Source organism: Callospermophilus lateralis, chromosome 11 (genome assembly GCF_048772815.1).
Source record: "Callospermophilus lateralis isolate mCalLat2 chromosome 11, mCalLat2.hap1, whole genome shotgun sequence".
NCBI classification, from domain to species: domain Eukaryota; kingdom Metazoa; phylum Chordata; class Mammalia; order Rodentia; family Sciuridae; genus Callospermophilus; species Callospermophilus lateralis.
Window position 1 is genome coordinate 50,579,054 of NC_135315.1, and position 20,565 is coordinate 50,599,618.

Below are 20,565 nucleotides of genomic sequence, written 5' to 3' on the forward strand. Positions count from 1 at the left end.
AGTGGGAGGCTGGGGCCTGTACAGGGCCATGGGGAAACAGTATGTGGTGATGAATGGCAAAGGAATTTCTAGAAGGAGTGATGCTGACATTCCACTGAAAATAATAAACTAATAGCAACTAATACACAGAGGACTTTGTGCCAGGCATTGTTCTAAAAGTTTGAACATATTAACTCATTTAGCTTATGCACAGTTTAGATTATTTTCCTCCATTGTAAATTCCCTCACAGTATACTAGGGTAGGCAGAAAGAGTCACAAAACAGCAGAGAATCAGGCTGAAGTATGGACTCACTTTGGAAATAAATATATTTTAAATTCTTTTTTAGAAAGAAAAAGTAAACCATAAAAATATGTGTGGAAAAGACCAGATCCTGCTATCGTGAACAATGAGAATTTGAGAGCCATTTTATTGGGATATTACAGAATAGGGTAGCCCCAGAAAACTGGGGGTGGGGGAGGTGTCCAATGGCTCTGTTCCAAGCACAAAGTATTTGGTAGGAATGGGCCCTAGAAGGTGGGAAATGGTATTCAGGAAGGACCAGACACTGGTATAAGCTTTGGAAGTTGGAAGGTGGGACTAGACACCCCTCCCCCATGATTTATTCCCCCAATAACCAGCACACCTTTTTGGTATGCCTCAAGAAAGCCCAAGCCACCAGGACACACCCATCTGCTGTGAGTCAAATGGTTCAGGAAGATCTAGATAGGGACATGTGCAGATGGACTTCATCTGATTGATTCCTGGATGGGTGACCAGCCTGAGCCCTGTACCATCCTTTCACTGTTTACAAAGACGCTAACCAGCACCAGACCATCTGCTGTTCCTGATTTTCCTACCCTGAGACCCTGAAAGGCCAGAAGAGAATTTGGGAATAAAAATTAACGTGGAACCTACTGAGGGTGAAGGAGCTGCACTCATCTGAGCAAAGGGAAGGTTGGAGGGAGGAGTCAGAAGGAGACAAGTGGGTATGGAGTCTTGAGCTGTTAGTTTTCCAGACTCTTGAGTAGCCCTGGTCACTTATTGAAGGACATGTTTCAAAAGCAGTAATGATGAGGGACTGGGAGGACTTACTAGACCACAGGGGTCTGACAACAGAGCATCCCCAGGGGACACCAGTACAGCCTCCCAGGCTAACCTTCCCGAAACTTTCCGCAGGTCCCGACCCAGAACAGCATGGACTTTCCCTCCGCCTGGAAGATAGACTCACCCCTCTTTTTCCTAGTTACCCCCAAAGACCTCCAGGTCCCTGGGAAATGTCCTCATCCTTGTTCAACCTGGAGGCTCCTACCCTCAGGTCTCCCCAGGAGGTCCAGAGAGGCCCCACCGCACCCATTCTTTCATCCTCACCCTGGCCAGGGTCCCTTTCGCCTCCAGCAGCCACACTCTGACCCGACCCAAAGGCACAGCCCTTCCCCACAGCCTGCTGTGCGGCTTGAATCGCAGGTTCAGGCTAGTCTGGGGCGGGGACTTGGGAGGGCGGGGAAGCAGACCCATCTTTAAAGATCTGGAGCTGGCCCTGCGGCGCCGGCGGCCCTGGGAGGTCCCAGGAGTCGCTCAGGACCCGGCTCTCCTCGCCTGAGCTCCCCTCGCCTGAGCTCCTGGGGTCGCCATGGGCCACTGTTACCGCATCCGCGTGGCCACCGGAGCCTGGCTCTTCTCCGGGTCACACAACTGCGTGCACCTATGGCTGGTCGGGGAGCGCGGAGAAGCAGAGCTGGAGATACAGCTGCGGCCCGTGCGAGGAGAGGTCAGCCTACGAGAGAGGGGCCCCGGGCCCCTAGCCTGGCAGGGTACTAGACACGGGAAAGTGGCAGGAGACTGGGGGCCAGTGACTGCGCAACTGCGCTGGCTGGGAGTTCTACGGAGTTAGAATTACCGGAGCAAAGTCAGGAACAGGGTTGGGAGCCATAGGCTCCATCCGGGCTTCTCCCTCACCCAGACCCTGGTCCTGGCAGCCACCAAGTCCTTCTCCAAATGGCCCCAGGGTCAGTGTAGCCATACAATCTGTGGTCGACTGTGAACCTCCTCCGGGTACCGTCTCGGTGACAGCTTAGGGATTGGGATGAACTAAATGATGATGATGCTCCATCATCAATTCAAGTCTCAGAGGGCAGCGCACTGCGGGCTTCTGCCCTCCCGAGGAGCGCGGAGTGTGGGGCAGGTCAAATGGGGAAGGGAGGGAGGCTGTCTTCTGAGGCCCCTATAAACTGAGGTTCCACAAAGGGCCGGCTCCGCCCTCAAAGCGGCTTCTCTGGGTCCCTTCGGCTAAGTCTGGCAGGTCTGGCTCCCACAGAAAGAGGAGTTTGTTCTGGATAGTCCGGAGGACCTAGGCACATTGCAATTCGTGAAACTGCGCAAACAGCACTCACTGGTGGACGACGCATGGTTCTGCGATCGCATCACCGTGCAGTGTCCGGGAACCTCTGCGGAGACCGCGTTCCCGTGCTACCGCTGGGTGCAAGGCAAGGGCGTCCTGAGCCTGCCCGAGGGCACAGGTGAGAGGGCAGCGTGGGGAAAGTAGGCACAAGGACTCCTCAGAACGTGCTGGGAGCAGCGGGGCAGAATGGGATTGAGGAAGGTCGACGGGGCTTAGAGAAAGGACAGATGGAGACACACATGAAGTGTAGGGATTCCAGGATGCAAGACAGCAAGAAGTTAAGAAGTCTCTGAGTTTTACTCAAAATATATGATGCTCCAAGTGAGACTGGAGAGGGGGTAAGTGATCTGGAGATTCCCTCTTCCAAAGTGAGGACAGGGAGTAGGAGATGCAACGATAAAGGAAAACAGAGAAGCAAAGTATGAAGATCTCTCTTTAACTCAGAACAAGTTAGGGTAGGGACAGGTGAGGGGCCTGTGGAATGGAGATGGGGGTGACCTGTGAGCAGAAGACAGCTATGGAAACAAATTATAGGATATTAAGAGAGCTGGTGTGAGGTGGGAATAAATAAGGATAGCAAATGTTGAATTTTTACTATGGGAAACTAGTAAGAGAGAGATAAATAGAGACAAATGATGACCAGGTGGTTAAGGATGGAAAAATGACACATATGACTTGAGACAAGTAAGTCTAAGTACAGGTAAGAGCTGGAGAAAGTCGATAAATAAAAATCTATAATGGTAAGTCTGAGAAAAATAAAATCAGATCCTTAAAGCAAACAATCTTTGAGGGACAGGTAAAGATGTGGCACTTTGGGTATAAGACATGTGAAATAAGCCAGGCCAATATTTAGCAGCAGATAGGTGTGGACATATAGGTGACTAAGATTTTATCACCTTAATTAAGTGAAATAGGGTCACTTAATTTCACTTAATGAAATAGGAGAAGATGAGTTAAGGAAAAAGAAAATGTGGCAAACATGAGATTTTTGTCTTCAGGCAAAAAACAAGGGCTGAAATAAGTGAAATTGGGAATATAGGACTGGTTAACAGTGGGATAAATGTGGAGAGGGAATCAATCAAGAGAGGGAAAGTCAGAGATAAAAGCAATAGAACAGGACTGAAAACATGGAATCTGGTGATAAAAAGAAAGTTAAGGACCAGCAGAGGAGAGCACAGAACCAAAGCTACATGGCCAATCTTCTGTCTCCCCAGCCCGCCTGGCAGGAGACAATGGCTTGGACGTCTTCCAGAAGCATCGGGAGAAGGAACTAAAGGAAAGACAACAGATCTACTGGTGATCACCTATCCACAGCCCTCCCAACTGTCCCACCTTTTCCCTGCCCCTGCCCTTATCACTGACCTCAACACCCTCCCTGAAGCTTTGTCCCAACTTCTAGCTGGGCCACCTGGAAGGAAGGGATACCCCTGACAATAGCTGCAAACTGTTTGGATGACCTACACCCAAATGTGAGATTCCATGAGGAGAAGAGGCTAGACTTCGAATGGGCACTGAAGGCAGGGTGAGAAAAAGGCTGGATGGAGCTCAGAGTGGCATCAAAGTTGGGAGATCCAAGAATGGTGGTATATAGTGAGGGCCTGAGGCGTGAGCCAATGGGTTCATGCCCCAAAATATGTTCTAGGGCTCTGGAGATGGTCCTCAAACGTGTTTACACCCTCCTGAGCCGCTGGAACCGCCTGGAAGACTTTGATCTGATCTTCTGGGGCCAGAAGAGTGCCCTGACTGGTCAGTGACTCCCCCAGATCTCTAAACCCTCTGATGGTCCCTTTTGATGGCCCGTCCATCGTATTTCAAGGTCCCCCACAACTCCTTGCCAAGTAAAAACATGTTGTTCCTGTTCTGATCTCACAGAGGCCTCAAGAATGAAAAGAAAGGGACTCAGGATAGTCTGAATCCCTGAGGCCTTAAGGAGAAGGATGTCTAAGTAGTAATCTCCCTCCTCTACCCCTCTCCCACCCCACAGAGAAGATCCACCAGTGCTGGCAGGAGGATGACTTTTTTGGCTACCAGTTCCTCAATGGCGCCAACCCCATGCTATTGAGACGCTCCACCTCTCTGCCATCCAGGCTGGTGCTGCCCTCAGGAACAGAGGAACTTCGGGCCCAGTTGGAGAAAGAACTCCAGGTACCCCACACACAAACACATACACTCAGCATTGTTCTCTCCTTAGTAGTGTAGCGGAAAGAACTGGTGAAGATGAGAAGGCAAAGATAAGTCACGGGAAAGGAGGCTGCCTCTTGGTGCAGACTCAGGGGTTGGAAAAAAAAAAAAAAAGTCTAGAAATGACCAAGTATTGGGGGGAAAACTTTTAAGAACTCCCAGCATAAACAGAGAAATAGGAGGCACCTCAGGGCACAGATGGGGGCCAAAGATGTTAGGAGGAACTATGACATTCCTGGCTGATGTCAGTGTCCTGGACTCCAGTATTCGTGGGCACAAAAAAAAAAAAAAAAAGAAAAGAAAAGAAAAAGCCTGTGCCAACAGATGGAGAAATTCAGGAAGGTTTTCTGGGGAATGAGGGAGGAGATGAATTTGGGACAGATGAACTGAACATGAGGAGGCCGAGTCCAGGCAGAATCTTGTGTAAATGCGTGCCTGTGTGCTGTATTCAGTGGTAGTGGGAGCCAGGGGGGAGCTCTGTGGAATATTTGGCAGAGGAGGTAAGATTTATATAGGGAGTGGAAGAGGGATGGCTGAGCTGATGGGAGACAAAAGCAGAGAACAGACCATTAGGGGATGACAGAGTAGGGGTTTGGCCACCTGGTTGATAACACCTATGCCACTGGATTAAATGGGCCTAGTTCTGAACCCAGATCTGCTACTACATATCCCTGCACAAGACATCTACCCTCACTAGGCTGTTTCTTCACTTTAAAATGAGAGGAATTGGACCAGTAGGGCTCTGCCAATAGGGCTCTGGAACTGATGCAGGATGCTAAGCTGGACTGAATGTCTTCAAATGTTTTGCCCTTTGCCCTGACCCTTTAGGGATATCATTTTTTTATTTGTTCTTTTTAGACATACATGATAGTACAGTGTATTGTGATGTTATACATATATGGAATATAACTTATTCTAATTAGTATCTCATTTCACTGGTGGTAACATGTTTCATATGTGAACATACGAAAGTTATGTCCTATTCAGTCTGTTTTTTTTTCTATTTCCATCCTCCTTTCTTCCCTTCGTCCCCCCTTGTCTAATCCGCTGAACTTCTATTCTTCCCTACCTCACTTACTGTGTATTAGCATTCATATATCAGAAAGAACATTCAGCCTGGTTTATTTCACTCAGCATGATAGTCTCCAGACCCATCCATTTAAAGGCAAAAGTCATAACATCATTCTTTTTATGGCTGAGTAATATTCCACTATGTATATATACACCACTTTTCTTTTTCCACTCACCTGTTGAAGGGCACCTATGTTCGTTCCATAGCTTAGCTATTGTGAATTGAGCATTATAAACATTGATGTGACTGTGTCACTGCAGTATACTGATTTTACATCCTTTGGTTACAAACCAAGGAATGGGATAACTGAGTCAAATGGTGGCTCCATTCCAAGTTTTCTGAGGAATCTCTATACTGCTTTCCAGAATGGTTGATCCAATTTGTGTTCCTTTGTCCCCACATCCTCACCAGCATTTACTGTTATATTCTTGATAATTTCCATTATGACTGTAGTGAGATGGAATCGCACTATAGTTTTAATTGGTATTTTTCTAATTGCTAGTGATGTTGAAAATTTTTCATAAATTTATTGACTATTCATATTTCTTCTTCTGTGAAGTACCTGTTCAGTTTCTTTGCTCATTTATTGATTGGGTTATTTGTTTGTTTGTCTGTTTTGGTGTTTTTTGAGTTCTTTGTATATCCTGGAGATTAATGCTTTATCTGAGGTGCAAGTAGCAATGATTTTCTCCCATTCTGTTGGCTCTCTCTTCACATTCTTGTTTATTTCTTTTGCTGTGAAGCTTTTTAGTTTGATACCATCCCATTTAGTTATTCTAGATTTTACTTCTTACACTTTAGGAGTTTTATTGAGGAAGTTGGTTCTTGAGCTGACATGATGAAGAGTTGGGCCTACACTTTCTTCTAGGAGGTTCAGAGTCTCTGGTCTAAAGCCTAGGTCCTTAATCCTCTTTTTGAGTTTTGTGCAGGGTGAGAGACGGGTTAAATTTCATTCTACTACATATGGATTTCCAGCTTTCCCGGCACCATTTGTTGAATAGGTTGTCATTTCTCCAATGTATGTTGATGGTGCCTTTGTCTAATATGAGATAACTTTATTTATGTGGGTTTGTATCTGTGTCTCCTATTCTGTTCCATTGGTTTTCATGACTGTTTTGGTGCCCATACCATGCCATTTTTGTTACTATAGCTCTGTAGTATAACTTAAGGTCTGATATTGTGATACCTTCTGCTTTGCTTTTCTCACTAAGGATTGCTTTGGCTATTTGGAGCCTCTGATTTTTCCAAGTGAATTTCATGATTGCTTTTTCTATTCTATGAAGAATGTCACTGGAATTTTAATAGGAATTGCATTAAATCTGTATAGCATTTTTGGCAGTATGGTCATTTTGACAATATTAATTCTGCCTATCCAAAGACATGGGAGATCTTTCCATCTTCTAAGGTCTTCTTCAATTTCTTTCTTTAGTGTTCTGTAGTTTTCATTGTAGAGGTCTTTTACTTTTGTCAGATTGATTCTCTTTATGAATAGATTTTGAACTCTGCAATGGATACATTCCTCCTTTCTCCAGAATGGTTCCCTATTTGAGGCTGACTTTATCCTGCTGGATGGAATTCCAGCCAATGTGATCAAAGGAGAGAAGCAGTATCTGGCTGCCCCCCTTGTCATGCTGAAGATGGAACCCAATGGGAAGCTGTTACCCATGGTCATCCAGGTGAGGCCCCCTGAGCATCTCATTCCCACTTCTCTGTTCACATCAACCTTTGCTCCTAAGGACCCAATCCCTTAACTTTGGCCTCTTAAATCCCATCCACACCAAGACCTATCTTCATGTCACAGCTCACAGCCTGGTCTTCCCAATGTACCTGATGGAAATACTTATTCAAGAATCATAATGGTCTCTTCAAATCCTCATCCCATACCTAGCAGTTGTCAAACATTAGTATGCTTCCGAATCACCTCAAGTGTTTGTTAAAACACAGAGTCTTCAATGCCACCACTAGACTTTCTGATTTAGTGTCTGGGGGTGTTCCAAAGTAATGCTGATTCTGCATCTCAGAGCACACTTTTTGAACTATTATTTAATCTCTAAGCATCCTCTAATTCTGAATATCTATTCTCTTGGATAACCCTTTTTCTCACTATTCCCATCAAACAATCAGTTAATTATTATCATTGTCAATAATTGTATGCATCCAACTTCTGCTTCCCTCTCTGCCACCTGAGCTCTGACTCCCATCCTATTTCTCCTAAAAGACTGCTAGAACCTCCTTACTGGACTCCCTGCTTCCAGTTTCTCCTGCATTCAACAAGACCACAAAATCATAGCTAGTGAGGAGAGGAAGGATTCTTATTCCTCCTACTACATTATAACCCTCTAGAAGGCAACAGTCTTGCTTAGTCACCTGTTTCCTCAGAAATGCTGATCGTGTCATACAAAAGTTGATAGTTTCAATAAATACTCGATTTTTCTTTCTCCCAGATTCAACCTCCCAATCCCAGCTTCCCAACCCCAACACTGTTCCTGCCATCAGATCCTCCACTTGCCTGGCTCCTTGCCAAGTCCTGGGTCCGAAATTCAGATTTCCAACTGCACCAGCTCCAGTATCATTTGCTGAACACTCATTTGGTGGCTGAGGTCATCGCTGTTGCTACTATGAGGTGCCTCCCAGGACTGCACCCTGTTTTCAAGGTACAGGCTCTACTCTTATCCTAACTCCTTCAGACACATTATAAGGGAGCCCTCTGAAATTGTCAAAGATCTAACAGCCTAGGAATCAGCTTGCAGTATAGATGGAATATCATTAGTAAAATAAAAGTCTTATTTATACCATGGAGTAATACAAAGGCTTTATTCCTACCTTAGGAGACTTAATATTTTGCCAGGAAGAAGCCCCCAAGAACCAACCAAGAACAATTTCTGGAATTAAAATTTGAAATCACAAGAGACAACCTATAAACTGATGGAGAATGTTCCACCCCAAGAGAGTAGTCAGCTAAGTAGCAAAAGATCAGAATACAAGGAGATAAGCCCAAGAGTAAAGCAGGTAAAGATGTGCACTAGTGGCTTCGTTACACAGGAGTAAAAATGAAAAATCAAAAACATGGTAAAAAAAGGAAACAGAAAAGTTGTAGCATGTCCGGGTGCAAGACTGGAAAGAGAAAAATCAAAAGTCCAAGCTTCTGTGACACATAGGAGCCCATAGTTTGTGCCATGTGCTGTACTGACCTAGAAATACTATAATTTTATGAAACAGCGTAGTGTTTACTGCTAGGCAGAAGACAGCTAAGTAAGACTTATAATTGCTTTGAAAATGTTCTCAAAATCTCAATGACACTTCAAGATAAGGAACATGGCAGAGAAGGGCACAAAATGACAGAAACTTTGAACCAGAGTAATAGAAAAGTTGAAAGAAGCTAGTTTGGGGGTAAAATGAGGTATTTGGTTTAAGCAACAAGGAGTTTGAAGTATTGGCGAGATATGCAAGTAAGCACTTGGTATGGAGAACAACTGAACTGTTTCAACTGAAGACATCCATCTGGACCTCCCAACCTTGGTCAATATAGCTGTGACCCCTGAAGGTCACCTCTTTGGAACACAGACAAGATGGAGACCAGTATGTTTAAAAGGATCTTGGAATTTATTTGTCACATGATGCCTCCTGCATCATCATCTTCTGCTCAATATTATTAAGTGAAACCTCAATTCAGACTTATAATTCTCCTCTCTAGCTCAGTCTTACATTGTCATCACTCACCATTAACAATTTCTTCCCATGGCAAATAGCTGAGTTGTTACAGGACACATAGGAGGGTGAAGCCTGCAATCATCAAAATGGCCACCTTTTGATGGCTAGGGTCTCAATCCTGAATTCTGGCTTCAGTACTTACCAATGTCTACATATTTAAATGAGAATAACAGGATGTCCCTCATGGGGTTGTTAAAGGATAAAATGGCATAAAACAATCATGTAACATGTACTACATGCTACAAAAAACATTAGTTCTTACATTTATTATTATTAGGAGTTGTTTGTCCTCAGGCATCTTCTCTCTCATGTGGACTTTGGACCTTCCATGACATTCAGCATCTTTCATGAACTTTCTGAAAAGTTTCATACTAATGTAAGCTGCTTTGATACCTTAATAATATAATGATCACTTGGGTTTCTCCTGCGTCCAGCATTAACAATTCAGATAAATACCAAAATTGGATGAAACCTGCAAATTAATTGGGTAGAAAGGAAGACAAATAAGTCTAAGGTACAAAGAAACATTGTGAGGATCAAGTACTTTTTTGTGGGTGGCAGGGTTACCACCGAGCTACATCCACAGCCTTTTTAATTTTTTATTTTGAGATAGAGTCTCACTAAGTTGCTAAGGCTGACCTCAAATTTGTAATGCTTCTCAAGCCTTCCAAGTTGCTGAGGTTAAAGGCAGGCCCCAGGTTCAGGTAGCTTTTTTTTTTTTTTTTTTTTTTTGTAGATAGACATAATGCTTTTATTTTATTTATTTATTTTTATGTGGTCTGATCCTCAGATCAAACCCAGTGCCTCACACATGCTAGGCAAGCATTCTACCACTGAGCTACAATCCCAGAACCTCAGGTAGCCTATTTTAATAGGCAGGAAAAGCAGGAAAGAGGTAGCTGAACAGTGTCCAGGTGGCAGGGGGGACAGATTTGACAGCAGCCCCTCTGCTCCTTTAAGCAGGTAGATCAATGTAGCCCCTGTAATTCTTACTGAAACTACTTGCTCAAACTGCCCACAAAATAAAACCAACAGTGACATGACAAAGAGATGTAGAAAGGCTAGTTTAAGGTATGAGGATGTGGTTTGTAGAATATAAAAGAAAGTCAAAAGGATCTGATTCATAAGGAACACCTATAATCAAGGTAGGAATAATAAAGAGAATGATAACAGTTATTATTGGAGAATTTCTGGATGTTCTATCAACTCTTCACACATCACTCACATAATCACAGATGTCACCAAAGCTCCCTGAGATAAGAGATCCCATTATTGCCCCCTACTGACAGATGAGGAGACTGCAAATGAGAGGTTATAAACTTGGCCTAGTATAAAGGCAAAGTGGCTCCAGAGCCTGACTCACAAGGAAGTTAGAGAACATGAGACTGATCAGAGAAACAGACCAAGGAAGCAAAAGGGATGAAAGCATCAATAAGGGAGCAGACCACCATGTTGGGTGCCAGGCCCTACAATGAAGGACCCAAACATAGCTTCCATTAACTACCCTCCAATGTCCTCCACTCCAGCTCCTGGTCCCCCATATCCGCTATACTTTGGAAATCAACACCCGGGCCCGGACCCAGCTCATTTCAGATGGAGGACTATTTGATCAGGTAAGGAAGGAATACAGTACCGAGCTGCCTAATCACCCAGCTCTCTGCAATCTTCTGCCATTTTCAGTATCCCAGATGACATATGAGAATGTTCTGACCCTTAACCTGTAAGTCCTGTCCTTTTATATACATGTCTTTTAATTTATAAACCCCATCTTGAACTTCCTGCATAATAGGCTATTATTCTCTGGTTCTGCTTCCTTCCCTCAAGCCCTGTCAATTCTTATCCCAGGCAGCAAACACAGGTGGAGGGGGCCATGTGCAGTTGCTCCACCGGGCAATGGCTCAGCTGACCTACTGTTCCCTCTGTCCTCCTGATGACCTGGCTGACCGGGGCCTGCTGGGAATCCCAAGTGCCCTCTATGCCCATGATGCTTTACAGCTTTGGGAGATCATTGCCCGGTGAGTAGAAGGAGCTGAAAAATGGGTGGGAGAGGGAGGGTAGGGCTCTGGCTTCAGGTCAGCATGGGGCAAAAGCTGGGAGAGAGAGAAAAGGAAGAATGAAGAGATGGTGAGGTCTAAAAATTAAGAGATAGGGGTGCAGTGCACAGGTGAGGAGAGCTGTGAGTGTAGAGACTGAGGGATCTGGAAGAATCAGGGTTTTACTAGGAATAATGGATAGCAGCCATACACAGAGGATACCTAGAACTAGTAAACTACATCTCCTTCCTTTATGCTAGTATGTCAAAAACCTGGGGAGGACTGTGAGTATAGTTCAGTGGTAGAGCACTTGCCAAGCCTGTCTGAGGCCCTACTTCCATCCCCAGCACCTCAAAAAAAATTTTTTTAAACTAAACCCTGGAGAATGTCCCAAAGTAAGTCTGATAGGATCTGTTCAGGTACAGGGACAGTCAGTTGATCTGAGGCCACAGCATAGAGGAATAGAGGTCAGAGACTGGAGCTCTCTGCCATGAGAGAGATCATCTCCCTTCTCTGGGCAGGTATGTGGAAGGGATCGTCCACCTCTTCTACCAGAGGGATGACATCGTTAGGGGGGACCTTGAGCTGCAGGCCTGGTGTCGAGAGATCACAGAGGTGGGGCTATGCCAGGCCCAGGACAGAGGTAAGATCCATCTCAAAGACAGGAGCTCCTCGGACACTGCAAGAGCCCTTTCCCAGCCCTGTCCCTCTGAGACAGAACCCCAACCCAGTATCATATCCCTCCCTCCACACACAAAAGTACCCAAATTCCAGTCACACATCTTAAGACTCAGGGAAATTCTAGATACCCATGGACTGTCCTCCTCAGAGACCCTGGCCAACAATCCCTACTCCTGTCCCCACCTCAGTCATAGATGCCCTGCCACGGCCTAGGAACCAACCAGGGCAGAGCCAGTGAAGGGTTCTGTCCATGCTGGGACTCACATGTTATCTTTGTGGTACCCCCATTCAGTTACTGCCTGAAGATATAAATAGGAAAAGTTTACCACTAAAGTCTATAATAACCCAACCTGGCTCTCTTCCTTTTTCCTATCTGCTACTATCCACCATGCAGAAAAGCCAGGTATTTTCATACATGTCAAAGTGCAAGGTCATTTACAGATGTAACCTCAATACTATATATGTTGTGGGTTAAACCTGAAGTTAGTTCCCTGATCTTTGGGACTCAGGTTCATTGGTCAATCTTGTCCTCTCTCTAGACAGTACCTTAGTTTATCTCAACTCCTCTATGCATATGTGTGTGTGTGTGTGCGCACATACACACACACAAACACACACACACACACTACAATTTCATCTCCAATAAAGAAATAGCCTTTCTCAAACTCTTCCTAGAAATCCATGTCTGACACAAACATACCTAAGTAAATAAACAAACATCTATCAATTCTAAAATACAGACCTACTAAGGCATCAGCCTTTATTTCTTTCCTATTATACTGAAGCCTCTAAATCCTGTTCCTTTTCTGCCCAGGTTTCCCTATCTCTCTCCAGTCCCGGGCTCAACTCTGCCATTTCCTTACCATGTGTATCTTCACATGCACTGCCCAACATGGGGCCATCAACCAGGGCCAGGTATGGATAGCTGAAAGCCCAGGTCCCTGAAGGCAAGTGTCTAGACCTTGGGAGATCAAAGGGTGAGAGAGGGATTCAAGCCCTAAGTGCCAGGGGTCTAGGGTTACAGTTTCTTCCCCCAGCTGGACTGGTATGCCTGGGTCCCTAACGCCCCTTGCACAATGCGGATGCCCCCACCCACCACCAAGGAAGATGTGACACTGGCCACAGTGATGGGGTCACTACCTGATATCCGGCAGTCCTGTCTTCAAATGACCATCACGTGGCATCTGGGACGCCGCCAGCCAGACATGGTGAGAAGGGAACCCTCGGCAGAGGAAAACTACAGTTGGAAAGGAAAATCAGAGTTAGAGAATGGGCTCTAGGTGCTTCTGTCTTCAGACTAGAAACTAATCCTTTGTTCCATCTTAGGTACCTCTGGGGCATCACAAAGAAGAATATTTCTCAGACCCCCAGGCTAAAGCTGTGTTAAGCCAATTCCAAACAGATCTGGAAAACCTGGAAAATGAGATTACAGCTCGGAATGAGCAATTTGACCTGCCTTATGAATACCTGAAGCCAAGCCGCATAGAGAACAGTGTCACAATCTGAGACCTAAGGTGCCCCCACCTGAAAGATGTCACATCAGCTTTAAGACTGACATGTCCATCTTGAATATAATGTTTTCCTAAGTCTCTGTTGCTACAGCTCTGATTCCTCCCTCAACTAAACCTTCTATCAGTATACCACTAGCCCAGAGAGCACTAAATTTAAGAGCCAGGCAATATTTAGGCCACAGAGTCCCTGCCACAATTACTCAGCTCTCCCACTGTAGCACGAAAGCAGACACAGATGATATATGTCAGTAAATGATTTTAAGTATGTTCCAATAAAAATTCATTTATGGACACTTAGGTATGAACTTCCATTATCACAAAATATTAGTTTGTTTTTTTTACTATTTAAAAATACAAAAAAAAAAGTACTTTGCTTGAGGGACATGCAGAGACCACAGACTGGACTTGGTCCTTATATAGTACACTAGCCTAAGCCCCTGACCTTTCTTCCAAAACACCCAAGAGCATGTTTGGGGATAGAAGAAATTCACTACCTCTGTTAATTCTCCTTTCCAGGAACTAGACTTCATGCTTGGTGGCCAACTCACAGATTGCTGACAGTTCATTGGCAATTTTCCCTTCACCCTGACTCCACTATTTAGACATGTACCCCAAACTTCCCTGAACAGCCCAGAATAAAAAATTTTGCCCCCAAATGACTTCCTTTTCTAGACCGTCCCAAACAAAAGATATACAAAACTCATATTTCAAGGCCACTTTTTTAGGTCCTTTAATACCCAGTGATCTCTTTATGTTTCCCAGGATCCAAGTTCTCTTTCACAACAATTTTGATAATACTATGCACAAAATAAATGGGAAAATACCACAAAGTTATTCTAGCCTATGACACTGTTTCTTTGGTTCTGGAGTCTCAGCATCAAAATGATCTCTCTCAATTATTCTGTGCTCTGTGTAGAATGGATACAACAAACTTAATGCAAAAATGTGTTCTTTGTCACATTTTAACACATTTTTGAACAATTTTGAACAAAAATATGTGTTCAGACCCAGGCACCCAAAAAATAAGCATTCTTCAAACATCCCTATGTTCCTGAATGATAATTACAAATCTGCATCGCTCTAGTGAAATACAGAAACATTCTGGAGTTGGGAGAGGGCGATCTACTCATATTTTTAAATCTTGTAGTACTTTACTCAAAGGGCCTACAATCACTTTCTCTAGTAAACAGGGCAGCAAAGTGACATTTTTGTGTACTTACTTTCTGCAATACCTGTAGCAGGATTACTCACCATCACAACTTGCTCATCGAATCTGCTTTCCCTGGACTTTCTCTAACCCCAGATTTTCCCGGTTTCAACATCCAAAAGTATACAGTATTCCAAGAGAGATGATAAAAACCATACAGTATCCCAAGCTTTGTTGTTTAAGAGAACCATCTCTAAAGCCAAGAACTCTCAGCAATTTTAAAGCGTTCTTGCACAACAGCATGTTTTGGCCTCCGGGAGGGCTCTTATCTCCTTTCACTGTGTCAGAACAACCATTTTTAAAGGGAGAGGGGAGTACAAAAGCGATAGACACGCGCGCTCTCCGGAAGAAATCTCTACGTCTCACTTACTATTTCCGCATCACAGAGACCACCCCAGACTAAAGTGTCTTAGGGGGAAACGAGAGGAGTCCAAGCTTCTCATCCTAACAGCCCGTTACCCAAGTGACCAGGATCCTGCCAGAATCAGGCATTTCCGAAAGGTTAAGGCTAGTTCCTCGTCACGTGACCCGTCAGTCTGATCATGTGATGTGTCAGCTACTTCCATTCAGATGCGGGGGTGTGAGGGAGAACAATAAACCCTAAGCCCTCGCTCTTGTATACTCAAACCCTAGCCACACCGATTAAAAAGCGCCTCTGGATTCTCTGCTTCTGTCTTGGACACCACCTCCTCCCACCGAAGTTTCGGAAGGGCCCTAGGGCGCCATCTTCTCCGCTGCCGCCCCCCAGAATGATGGTTGGGGCCTGAGGCCACGCCCTCTCCTCGGCGCTCCGCGGCTCTAGCTCCCAAATCCAGCTCTCTGGACTCCGGAGCGTCCAGGGTTTCTTCTCATCAGGTTCCCACTCGACTCACACTCAAGCAATCTCTGGTTCCCTTCTTCATGGCATCGCTCTTGTGCTGTGGGCCCAAGCTGGCCGCCTGCGGCATCGTCCTCAGCGCCTGGGGAGTGATCATGTTGGTGAGGGGACATCCCGACGGAAGTCGGAGCGGGCCCGAGGAGCTCCCGGGTTGGAGGGCTGGAAGGCCAGGAAACCCCAGGTCTTAAAAGGCAGCAGACAGGCTAGAAGGGCTGATGGGATAACTGGCTGCTGGAGAATGAGACAGAATTGAGATTAGAAAATAGGGAATTAGAGCGAGAAGGTGCTGGGGCTAGAGCCTGGACTGGGAGCCAGGGCTGGTAAATTTGCGGACCCATTAAGGTAAGAAAAAGAAGAGCTGGGGTCTTCAGAGATGCATGAGTTGGATAGAGACTAAGAGGGGAAAGGGAGTGCCTCTTCCTGAAATAGGTAACTGAGGCCTTCCCCCCACCTTGACTTTATCCGCGGCGACTTCCATAAATAATATGAAGTGCCTGTTCTCCCTCACCTCTTCCGCCCTGTCCCGTGATAATGACGCCTCTGGGAAGTATACTCTGGTTCCTGGGAGAGTCGAGTTGCTAACTATTCCCGCCCTTGTCCCAGCCTTTCGTCTCAGTGTCCCCACTTCTCGCCCTGTTGCAGGTGGCTGAGGTCGAATCCGGCTACAGCCACTCATACTACTAGCTCGTTCTGGTTAATCCCAGGCACAGGTGTTGGGTCAACTTTAGAAATGAAAGGGATTTAGGGAGTGACCAGCAACACAGTTGCCTGAGTTCAACAACTTACATATTCTTTTTTTCAGATAATGCTTGGAATATTTTTCAACGTCCATTCCGCTGTGTTAATTGAGGACGTTCCCGTCACGGAGAAAGATTTTGAGTAAGTGGTTTGGGGTAGGGGGGAGCCAGGTGCAGGTGAAAAGTGGCTGGACCTAGGGTCAGAATTGTAAGCGGGAAATTGCCAGAGGCTGGATGTTTAGGACCCTGATGGAGTACTGGTAAAGGAGAGTTTCTCTATTTAGAATGTGGTTAGAGGCTGGGGATTGTAACTCCGTGGTAGAATACCGCTTTACGCGCTTTCTTTTATGGTGCTGGGTTCAATCCCTAGCACCATAAAAGAAAAATGGAATGTATTTAGGAGTGGTCTCGGAAATCAGGCTTCGGCGTCTCTCCTAAAACCCACCAGTTTAGGTGCGGCTTCTTTAGTTACTTCACCTTTCTGTGCCTCGGTTCATCTTGCAAAGGGGGTATTATAATGGAATAAATCCTTTAATCTAGAAGACTGAATAAGATAATATACATAAAAGGTCTTGGGACGGTGCCTGACACATACTAAATGCCCGGTAACTGTTGGATTTTCTTAATGACTGACACTTCTCTGCTTAATCCCCTCCCTCAGGAATGGCCCTCAGAAAATTTACAACCTTTATGAGCAAGTCAGCTACAACTGTTTCATCGCCGCGGGCCTCTACCTCCTCCTCGGAGGCTTCTCTTTCTGCCAAGTTCGGCTCAATAAGCGCAAGGAATACATGGTGCGCTAGAGGACGGTCCAATTTCCCCTCTCCAGTTCCCTCTATTTAAAGACTCCCTATCCCAGGTCTCTTCCCACCCATTCTGGTATCCTCTGGAAAACTGGGTCCCCCTGGAGAGAGTCTGCAGTCCCGGTTCTCCAAGCTCTGGCGTCCAGCCCCTGGGCTTGACCGTACCACAATAAAGAGAAACTGCTCTCTTAAGCTTCGCGTCTGTGCTTGAGTGACGGGGCGGGCCGGGCCAAAGCTGGAGGTCGGACTTTAACTGCAGAGACCCGACCACTCCAAGGAAGTGTGGTGAAGCCGGCCGGAAGTGAGGCGACGTCTCCCACCTCTCCTTCCCCCTAGCGCCCGGGCCGCCTAAGCGCCTGCGGTTGGTAGGGCAGAGAGCGGCAGGGTTTGAGCCAATCAGCTACGGGGAGGGTGGGACTTCCTGCTCCCGGGCCGGAGCGGCTTAGTAGCCCGGCTCTCCGTGGTCCCAGCTCGCGTGGTGGCGGCGGCAGAGCGTCTCCGTGAGGAGGTGCGCGGGGCCATGACGTCAGCGTCCACAAAGGTTCGACCTCCCTCGCGGACAGCGCTCCCTGGTGGCCACAGGAGGGGCGGGCCCCCTGCTTGGCTCCCGCTCTTTCGCGCGGGGCTGGGGGCGGGCGCCCATCTAGGGTGGGGCTAGGGTCTCCGGGCGGGACCGCGCCGGGGCTGTGCGCCGGCCCCCGTAATACTGCCCCGCCCCCAGGTCGGAGAGATCTTCTCTGCGGCCGGCGCCGCCTTCACGAAGCTTGGAGAACTGACGATGCAGTTGCATCCCGTGGCCGACTCTTCCCCCGCGGGGTACGTGAGCCCAGGCTGGGACGTGGACGCCGGGCGCGGACGCTTGGACTCTGTCACAGACACAGATCCTCTCTAGAGCGGGGGCAAATGTTAGTTTCCCTTTGTGCCTGGCACAGCGCAGAATAGGTGTTAATAAATTATCGTTGAATGAATGACAGATGAAGATACAGACAGGTCCACCACCTGACTCATAATTTCAGTTGTCCCTTGCTGCGAACTGACAGACCAAACCACCACCACCACCACTACCACCCACCCCAAATCATATAAAATTCCATCAGACTGCTGCAGACCGTATTCAGGGGTGCTGTTGTAAGACCCCTACTTGTTGAGTTAGTGTCAGTGGGCAGTCTTCAGCAGTTGCACTTTGATGAAGGAGAAAGGTGTTCTAGCGATGGACACAGTTTCATGTCGTGGGGGGAGGGGTCCCCAGAGGGTTTTTTTGTTTTTTAAGTGTCCTTGGAAGGGGACCCAGAGATTGGGGGCAGAAGGCTGATTGGCTGTGGAATGCACAGCCCGTGGGCTGGATCCACTCCCTTCTGCTCCCGTTTTTGCTACCCCACCTCTCCCCTTCCGACAGTGCGAAGTGGACGGAGACGGAGATAGAGATGCTGAGGGCTGCTGTGAAGCGATTTGGGGACGATCTTAATCACATCAGCTGTGTCATCAAGGAACGGACAGTGTGAGGGAGGGTGGCTGGCAGAAAAAGGGGGGGTGGGCAGCTTTCTTCCTCCTTACCCATTATTCCTTCTTCCTCAGAATTCCCAGTTCAGCATCTTTCCTACTGTGTTGCTAGTTTTGTTAGCATTCCCTTGAGGACTGAAAGAATATAAGAATTGTCACAGTTGGTCAAAAGTTCCTAAAATGCCATGGTAGTCAGAACCTTCCAAGAATTTTATTTTAAGGTGCCTGAGCTACTCAATTATTGTATTTCATAATGGGAATCCCTGGTGATTTATATATATCTTTTGAGATTCTCATTTTTCCAGGGGTATTGTGATTCTGAAATAGTTGATCCAGATCTACTAGTAAGTCTCAGTCTACCTTTAAATCACCAAGCCTTACCTGGTGGCACTACACATCAATACATCTCTCCCAAAAGAGGATTAGGGAATGGGCCTTTCTGCTACTCAGTTCAGGGACTCCACTCTTCACATTCCGTCTCCCTAATTGAATACAGAGCTTCACAAAAATGAGAGCCCTACCAGAGGCCTGGGGCCCTAACCTGGATTCTTATGTAGGGCTCCCAGAATTCCTTCAAAGTGACCCATTACCCCTGCCCTCCCCTTTTCCCTCAGCTTGCTGACCCCTTCCCTAATCTGCTGTCTCTTCTCTTCAGGGCTCAGATAAAGGCCACTGTAAAACGAAAGGTATATGAAGATTCTGGCATCCCCCTTCCAGCTGAATCACCCAAAAAAGGGCCCAAGAAGGTGGCATCTGGTGTCCTGTCGCCTCCTCCAGCTGCCCCTCCACCCAGCAGTTCCAGTATCCCAGAGTCTGGGGGACCCCCCATAAAGAAACAGAAGGCTGGTGAGGGCTGTGGAGTTGTTGCTGTCTAGGGTACAGGTTAAAGGTCCCATCTGAGGTTCAGTGAGAGAATTGGGCCTGGGTCAAAGATAGATCTCACTTTCTCTCCCTAGGGTGGTTTCCAGAATGGGGGAGGTAGAGCACAAAGCTTTGGAAAACTGGGGAGGGGAGAAGTCAGGGAACCTAGAACCTAGCCTATGCCCCCTCCCAGATGTGACACTCAGTGCTCTGAATGACTCCGACGCCAACAGTGACCTGGTGGATATTGAAGGGCTAGGAGAAACTCCTCCAGCCAAGAAACTCAACTTCGACCAGGGTAGGAGTCTTCCTCCTCCCACACTGGCTGGGGTTGGGGGGAAGTGCTCACCTGATGGCAGGGGTGGGTGTCAGCAAGAGCATCTCCCTTGTTCAGGGGCTTTGAAGGGAAGGTGCTCTCACAGTGCCAGGGACTGGGTCAGTAAGAAGCAGGGTATTTGGAGAGGTGGGAGTTATCTTGGAAACTACTTGGGACTTGCTCCATCTCTGTCCATTTTACTTCCTGTTCCAGACAGCCTGACCCTGGATTCTGGCCTTCTCACAACCTCTGCTGATGCTCCTCTACTCTCCTGCTGAGCCTTCCACCTCTGACCTTCTCACTATTCGCCCTGGACCTGTGGATCACCTGGGACTCAGAACGAGGCCTGCATGAGAGGGAAGGAAGGCTGCTAGGACTGTCACCTGGCTGTCCCTGATAATCATCTGCCCTCAACCCCTGACTTACATCTTATGGACAGTTTTATACAGAAAATAAAGATTCTCTCTCAGCATGGTGCTGGCAGCTGCTGTTCCTTCACTTCTCCTTACCCCTCAAGGGCTCGGCCCCTCCTCAGTAGTTCTCACCACCCTGCCTGGAGCAGCACAGCCAATATTGGCAGACTCACTTCCCAGTGCCAATATTTCTGTGCTGCTAGAGCCAGGGGAGCTGGGTGTGGGCAACAAAGACTCCACTTTGCTCTCTGGATCCAGAACTTACTCCCAAGGTTGCTGGCGG

The 20,565-nt window shown here is 46.8% G+C and overlaps 3 protein-coding genes and 1 long non-coding RNA gene across 8 annotated transcripts; 3 read left to right on the top strand and 1 right to left on the bottom strand.

Annotated features, from left to right (window-relative positions):
- The first annotated feature begins 1,611 nt into the window (after positions 1-1,611).
- LOC143411008 (polyunsaturated fatty acid lipoxygenase ALOX12) lies at positions 1,612-13,563 on the top strand. The gene is made up of 14 exons (XM_076871868.1): positions 1,612-1,749; positions 2,296-2,497; positions 3,594-3,675; positions 3,779-3,901; positions 4,022-4,125; positions 4,364-4,524; positions 7,165-7,308; positions 8,077-8,286; positions 10,870-10,956; positions 11,189-11,358; positions 11,898-12,019; positions 12,872-12,972; positions 13,095-13,265; positions 13,384-13,563. The coding sequence occupies exons 1-14, from the start codon at positions 1,612-1,614 to the stop codon at positions 13,561-13,563; spliced, it is 1,995 nt and encodes a 664-aa protein (XP_076727983.1).
- On the bottom strand, positions 9,217-15,276 carry LOC143411010 (uncharacterized). The gene is made up of 3 exons (XR_013092742.1): positions 15,146-15,276; positions 13,198-13,294; positions 9,217-9,815 (listed from the first exon to the last, which is right to left on the bottom strand). It is a non-coding gene; the product is annotated as an uncharacterized LOC143411010 (long non-coding RNA).
- Positions 15,277-15,552: 276 nt separating this feature from the next.
- Rnasek (ribonuclease K) lies at positions 15,553-17,384 on the top strand. Its single transcript, XM_076870221.1, has 3 exons — positions 15,553-15,753; positions 16,455-16,531; positions 17,051-17,384. The coding sequence occupies exons 1-3, from the start codon at positions 15,676-15,678 to the stop codon at positions 17,190-17,192; spliced, it is 297 nt and encodes a 98-aa protein (XP_076726336.1). The 5' UTR covers positions 15,553-15,675; the 3' UTR covers positions 17,193-17,384.
- A 231-nt stretch (positions 17,385-17,615) lies between these two features.
- Bacc1 (BPTF associated chromatin complex component 1) lies at positions 17,616-20,341 on the top strand. 5 transcript variants are annotated; one of them, XM_076869990.1, is made up of 6 exons: positions 17,616-17,733; positions 17,914-18,008; positions 18,589-18,690; positions 19,348-19,538; positions 19,747-19,851; positions 20,083-20,341. In XM_076869990.1, exons 1-6 carry the CDS (start codon positions 17,713-17,715, stop codon positions 20,145-20,147), a joined length of 579 nt encoding a protein of 192 aa, XP_076726105.1. In that variant the 5' UTR covers positions 17,616-17,712; the 3' UTR covers positions 20,148-20,341. The 5 variants fall into 5 exon arrangements, with proteins under 5 accessions (XP_076726105.1, XP_076726106.1, XP_076726109.1 ...); XM_076869991.1 differs by having other exon boundaries at positions 20,087-20,341; XM_076869994.1 differs by lacking the exon at positions 19,747-19,851.
- Positions 20,342-20,565: the final 224 nt, after the last annotated feature.

Excerpts from the sequence above, each read along its gene's own strand:
- LOC143411008 (XM_076871868.1), top strand. The coding sequence starts at position 1,612 with ATGGGCCACTGTTACCGCATCCGCGTGGCCACCGGAGCCTGGCTCTTC. Across the intron at positions 2,498-3,593 it reads GAGCCTGCCCGAGGGCACAG|CCCGCCTGGCAGGAGACAAT; the intron begins GTGAGAGGGCAG and ends CTGTCTCCCCAG. Across the intron at positions 11,359-11,897 it reads CTTTGGGAGATCATTGCCCG|GTATGTGGAAGGGATCGTCC; the intron begins GTGAGTAGAAGG and ends TTCTCTGGGCAG.
- Rnasek (XM_076870221.1), top strand. The coding sequence starts at position 15,676 with ATGGCATCGCTCTTGTGCTGTGGGCCCAAGCTGGCCGCCTGCGGCATC. Across the intron at positions 15,754-16,454 it reads CCTGGGGAGTGATCATGTTG|ATAATGCTTGGAATATTTTT; the intron begins GTGAGGGGACAT and ends TCTTTTTTTCAG. Across the intron at positions 16,532-17,050 it reads GTCACGGAGAAAGATTTTGA|GAATGGCCCTCAGAAAATTT; the intron begins GTAAGTGGTTTG and ends CCCCTCCCTCAG.
- Bacc1 (XM_076869990.1), top strand. The coding sequence starts at position 17,713 with ATGACGTCAGCGTCCACAAAG. Across the intron at positions 18,009-18,588 it reads GCCGACTCTTCCCCCGCGGG|TGCGAAGTGGACGGAGACGG; the intron begins GTACGTGAGCCC and ends CCCTTCCGACAG. Across the intron at positions 18,691-19,347 it reads GTCATCAAGGAACGGACAGT|GGCTCAGATAAAGGCCACTG; the intron begins GTGAGGGAGGGT and ends TCTTCTCTTCAG.